This window comes from Nerophis ophidion, linkage group LG14 (assembly GCF_033978795.1).
Source record: "Nerophis ophidion isolate RoL-2023_Sa linkage group LG14, RoL_Noph_v1.0, whole genome shotgun sequence".
Lineage (NCBI taxonomy): Eukaryota > Metazoa > Chordata > Actinopteri > Syngnathiformes > Syngnathidae > Nerophis > Nerophis ophidion.
Genome location: NC_084624.1, coordinates 2,256,120 through 2,262,604, shown reverse-complemented (window position 1 = coordinate 2,262,604; position 6,485 = coordinate 2,256,120). Strand labels below are relative to the sequence as shown.

Genomic DNA, 6,485 nt, shown 5'->3' with positions numbered 1-6,485 from the left:
CGTGACTTCCGGCGGCCCACCTCCGGTGTAAATCATTACTTTTCTACATAAATGTGGATTTCTGAAAGTAATGCCGACATGTTCTGATTTGGCTTCATGGGTTGCAATTATACCTCAAATCTTGAGGAATGATTAAAAGTACAAAAGCCCTTATATTGACATCCATGTTTAAAACATTTAAAGTGATTTAGGTAGCTTTTTTTTTCATATTTTTTTGCATTACTACTGTATCTGTGTTTACTTGTGTTATCTTTCCTTAATGTTGAAAGTGCCTTGACTTTTGTGTGAATTATAAATGTATAAAGTTAAAGGCCTACTGAAATGAGATGTTCTTATTTAAAGGGGGATAGCAGCTCCATTCTATGTGTCCTACTTCATCATTTCGCCATATTGCCATATTTTTGCTGAAAGGATTAAGTAGAGAACATCCACGATAAAGTTCGTAACATTTAGTCGCTAATAAAAAAGCCTATCCTTTACCGGAAGTAGCAGACGATGTACGCGTGATGTCACGGGTTGTGGAGCTCCTCACATCTGAACATTGTTTACAATCATGGCCACCAGCAGCGAGAGCGATCCAGACCGAGAAAGTGATGATTTCCCCATTAATTTGAGCAAGGATGAAAGATTAATTGTTGAACAAATTCCAAAAGATTCAACAACACAGATGTCCAGAATACTGTGGAATTATGCGATGAAAACAGACGACTTATAGCTGGGAACGGTGCTGGAACAAAATGTCCTCTACAATGCGTGACGTCACACGCACGCGTCATCATTCCGCAACATTTTCAACAAGAAACTCCGCGGGAAATTTAGAATTGTAATTTAGTAAACTCTGCGATGAGGTGGCGACTTGTCCAGGGTGTACCCCGCCTTCCGCCCGATTGTAGCTGAGATAGGCGCCAGCGACCCCAAAAGGGATTAAGCGGTAGAAAATGGATGGATGGAATTTAGTAAACTAAAGCGGGCGTATTGTCATGTGTTGCAATGTTAATATTTCATCATTGAAATATAAACTATCAGACTGCGTGGTCGCTAGTAGTGGCTTTCAGTAGGCCTTTAAAGGACCAATGATTGTCACACACACACTTGGTGTGGCGTGGCAATTTTTTTCTATGCATTTGACCCATCCCCTTGATCACCCCCTGGGAAGTGAGGGGAGCAGTGGGCAGCAGCGGTGGCCGCGCCCGGGAATCATTTTTTGGTGAGTTAACCCCCAATTCCAAGCCTTCACTGCAAAAACTGAAATCTAAGTAAGATGAAATATCTCAAATAAGGCTGATATTTGCTTATCATCTGTCTGATAAGATAATTCTTCTCACTAAGCAGATTTTATGTTAGAATTTTACTTGTTTTGAGGGTTTTGGTCCTAAATGATGTCAGTAAGATATTACAGCTTGTTGCTGAGATTTGATGAGCTATATTGAGTAAAACATGCTTGAAACTAGAATATCAACTGTTGCAAAGCTGTGTCATCAACACTCACAAGTAGAAAACTACTTTTTTAAAGTAATCATTTCTTACTTCAGGCATGAAAAAAAATCATGACACCGAGCACATATCATGATGTCAAGATAATGGCACTAGAATTTACTTCATTTAGGAATATTTTTCAACATATTGAGCAAAAAAGGTCTAATTTTTTTCTACCAATAAAAGTGCACTTGTTATTATTATTAGTGAGAATATACTTATTTTAAGGTATTTTGGGTTCATTGAGCTTAGCTCATTTTAGTCGTTTTGGAAAGCCGAATTTTCTTGTTCTATTGGCAGATAATTTTGCTTAGTTCAAATAAAATACCCCTATTTTTTTTTCTTGTTTTTGAACACTGACTTTTTGCAGTGTTGCTGCTGAGTGCCAAGCAGGGAGATAATGGGTCCCATTTTTAGAGTCTTTGGTACGACTCCTGTTTGTTTTTTAATTTAAAAAAAATAAAACATTACTTAAAAAGTACATCTATCTAAAAAAAAAAAGGAAAATTAAACAAATTGCTTATTAATATAATAAAGTTGATTTCATTACATTCAAATACTTTAAAACAGATAGCAGATGGATTTTTTTTTCTGATACTAAGAGTACAATCTAAAATTACAACTAAACTAAAACAATGCATGAATCAGGAAAACATTTTGGGAAAAAAAGAGGAAAAAGATGTTAAAAAAACATGAAAATGTGGTTAGTTTTTATAAAACTAATACCGGTAATACTTGGTGCAAGCTGTTTTATGTGTAAATTACAAGCATATCTGTGTTGGACTTGTTGATTCTTTTTCAGGAAGTTAGAACATATCACGGCAGCACGGTGGTACAAGGGTGAGTGCAGGTGCCTCACAACACCAAGGTCCAGAGTAGTCAGGGTTCAATCCCGAGCTCGGTATATTTTTTGTGTGGAGTTTGCATGTTCTCCCCGTTACTGCGTGGGTTCTACTCCGGCTTCCTCCCACCTCCAAAGACATGCACCTGGGGATAGGCCCCTCCCACCTCCAAAGACATGCACCTGGGGATAGGCCCCTCCCACCTCCAAAGACATGCACCTGGGGATAGGTTGATTGGCAACACTAAATGGTCCCTAGTGTGTGAATGTTGTCTGTCTATCTGTGTTGGCCCTGTGATGAGGTGGCGACTTGTCCAGGGTGTACACCGCCTTCCGCCGAATGCAGCTGAGATGTGTAAGTTACCCATGCCTTGGGCACTAATACACCCCCATACCATCACAGATGCTGGCTTTTCAACTTTGCGCCTATAACAACAATCTGGATGATTCTTTTCCCCTTTGTTCCGGAGGACACCACGTCCACAGTTTCCAAAAACAATTTGAAATGTGGACTCGTCAGACCACAGAACACTTTTCCACTTTGCATCAGTCCATCTTAGATGAGCTCGGGCCCAGCCAAGCCGGCCGCGTTCCTGGGTGTTGTTGATAAATGGCTTTCGCTTTGCATAGTAGAGTTTTAACTTGCACTTACAGATGTAGCCACCAACTGTAGTTCCTGACAGTGGTTTTATGAAGTGTTCCTGAGCCCATGTGGTGATATCCTTTACTCAATGATGTCGGTTTTTGATGCAGTACCGCCTGAGGGATCAAAGGTCCATAATATCATGGCTTACGTGCAGTGATTTCTCCAGATTCTCTGAACTTTTTGATGATTTTACGGAGCGTAGATGGTAAAATCCCTAAATTCTTTGCAATAACTCGTTGAGAAATGTTGTTCTAAAACTGTTTGAAAATTTGCTTACAAAGTGGTGACCCTCACCCCATCCTTGTTTGAGAATTACTTAACATTTTTTGGGAAGCTGTTTTTATATCCAGTCATGGCACCCACCTGTTCCCAATTAGCCTGCACACCTGTGGGATGTTCCAAATAAGTGTTTGATGTGCATTCCTCAACTTTATCAGTATTTATTGCCCCCTTTCCCAACTTCTTTGTCACATGTTGCTGGCATCAAATTCTAAAGTTAATGATTATTTGCAAAAAAAAAAAAAGTTTATGAGTTTGAACATGAAATATGTTGTCTTTGTAGCATATTCAACTGAATATGGCTTGAAAAGGATTTGCAAATCATTGTATTCTGTTTATATTTACATCCAACACAATTTCCCAACTCATATGGAAACGGGGTTTGTGTACATACATAAATATATATATATATATATATATATATATACATATATATATTTATATTAACATGCACACGCATAAACAAGTCTCCAAAACGTTAACCACCATGTGGCTACAATAAAAAACAAAGGAAAATATAAAAAGTGGTACTGTTTTTATAGTATATATATATATATATATATATATATATATATATATATATATATATATATATATATATATATATATGTATAAATACATATATTTATTGCGCACTAATTAACTGAAAGAGCACGCCCTTGCCGCTAATGATGTCACATTATTGATGAGAAAATGTTTTTTTTGACAAAATGATTTTCCTGACCGGCTATGAGACGCCGAGAGTAACAAGAGTAAAATGGATTAAGAAGGACAGATTTAAAAAAACTAAAAACTGAAATTAAATAACTTTTATTTTTTAAAACTTAGGACTTCCCGCGGGCCAGAGTTTGGGGACGCCTGCTTTCAATGAAGGAAAACCAGCTCAGGCAGTTAAAAGTCGATGAAAGTGCTTTAATGAATGAAACAGAAGACACAACAGCACTCACTTTGGATTCTCTCGGTCATTTTTTTTATCCCAAAGAAAGTCTTGGAAAACACACACTAAGAATTTCCTTGTATAAACTGTACACAAAAGCAAAAAAAAAAAAAAAAAAAGGCACTATACAGATTCACCAAGCCTTTAAATGACGAGGTCGCCAGCCAATGACATGATTTTGTTGAAAGGGGTTGATTTGCACGCACGTACGACGTCCATGTCTCACCACTCTGAGGCGTGAGAGCTCGGTGCTCACAGGAAACTCCCAATAGACCACGTGGAGGGTCTGAAGGGACTTGCACACCAGTCCAAGTCTCTTACACTGTCATCCGCTATTTATTGTCCGCTCAGCAAGTATGCACTCATGAAAATACTTTTTATGCAGGCTTTCCTTTGGCATCCACAAGTGTCTTGTACTGCCTCCAACACTAACCCTGTCTTTAACACAACTAGGAAACAAATGTTGGCGATAACATTTAACAAGTCCAAGTCGCAGACTGGAGTCCCCATCTCTGGTCTCGAGACCAACATGTGGGGAAGTCCTGACACGGACCAGGAAGTAGTAGGTCTGCAGTCTTCATGTAAACATTCTCTTTCTGTCTTCATATCAAACCTGCTTAAAACAGTCCTTTGACTTTCTTTAAGTTGACCTGTTTCCACCCTGGTAGACGTTCATAGTCCTCTCTCCTCATCTCCAAAGCTTCCTGCAAGGGACGCAAACACACAACTCAAATCAGCAACAGCACACAGCAAAGCAAACACAAACGTCAGCTACGAACAAATTCATTTTCCTTAAATAACAATGTACAAAAGTATTTGGCCACCTGCCTTTGATCACTTATGAACATGAAGTGCCATCCCATGGAATTGTCCAGAAATGTTTTGGTATCCTGAAGCATTCAAAGATCCTTTCACTGGAACTAAGGGGCCAAGCCCAACTCCTGAAAAACCAACCCCGAACCATAATTCCTCCTCCACCAAATTTTACACCCGGCCCAATGCAGTCCGAACTGTAGCGTTCTCCTGGAAACCTCCAAAGCCAGACAGGTCCATCAGATTTCCAGATGGAAAAGTGTGATTCATCAGTCCAGAGAAGGCCTCACCACCGCTCTGGAGTCCAGTGACAATGTCCTTTACACCACTGCATCACATGACAATGTCCTTTACACCACTGCATCACATGACAATGTCCTTTACACCACTGCATCACATGACAATGTCCTTTACACCACTGCATCACACGACAATGTCCTTTACACCACTGCATCACATGACAATGTCCTTTACACCACTGCATCACATGGCAATGTCCTTTACACCACTGCATCACATGACAATGTCCTTTACACCACTGCATCACACGACAATGTCCTTTACACCACTGCATCACATGACAATGTCCTTTACACCACTGCATCACATGACAATGTCCTTTACACCACTGCATCACACGACAATGTCCTTTACACCACTGCAACACACGACAATGTCCTTTACACCACTGCATCACACGACAATGTCCTTTACACCACTGCATCACATGACAATGTCCTTTACACCACTGCATCACATGACAATGTCCTTTACACCACTGCATCACATGACAATGTCCTTTACACCACTGCATCACATGACAATGTCCTTTACACCACTGCATCACATGACAATGTCCTTTACACCACTGCATCACATGACAATGTCCTTTACACCACTGCATCACATGACAATGTCCTTTACACCACTGCATCACACGACAATGTCCTTTACACCACTGCAACACACGACAATGTCCTTTACACCACTGCATCACACGACAATGTCCTTTACACCACTGCATCACATGACAATGTCCTTTACACCACTGCATCACATGACAATGTCCTTTACACCACTGCATCACATGACAATGTCCTTTACACCACTGCATCACATGACAATGTCCTTTACACCACTGCATCACATGACAATGTCCTTTACACCACTGCATCACACACTTTGCATTGGACTTGATAACATATGGCTTAAATCAGGCCTGGGCAATTATTTTGACTTGGGGGCCACATTTAGAGAAAAAAATGTGTCTGGGGGCCGGTATATCCATTTTTAGGAACACTAATGCAAAACCTCACAACAATGTCTGATTGAATGCTGAAAACATTAGGACAGAACCGCCTTAAAAAATGGAATGGAATTTTTTTCTTTTTCTATCAAAGATAAAACACTGAATATTGACAACATATGAACATCACACCCCCTTTCGATAGACAGATTTTACAATCAAGTGAAACGCAACCGACAGTAAAATA

At 39.7% G+C, this 6,485-nt stretch overlaps 1 protein-coding gene across 9 annotated transcripts in view; it reads right to left on the bottom strand.

Annotated features, from left to right (window-relative positions):
• Positions 1–4,133: 4,133 nt before the first annotated feature.
• LOC133567945 (supervillin-like) overlaps positions 4,134–6,485 on the bottom strand; it is a 120,087-nt gene continuing 117,735 nt past the window's right edge. For all 9 annotated transcript variants that reach the window (XM_061919578.1, XM_061919572.1, XM_061919577.1 and 6 more), the window contains one exon: positions 4,134–4,883. In XM_061919578.1, the coding sequence (XP_061775562.1) occupies positions 4,797–4,883 (87 nt within the window). In that variant the 3' untranslated portion in view covers positions 4,134–4,796. The remainder of the gene's footprint in view (positions 4,884–6,485) is intronic.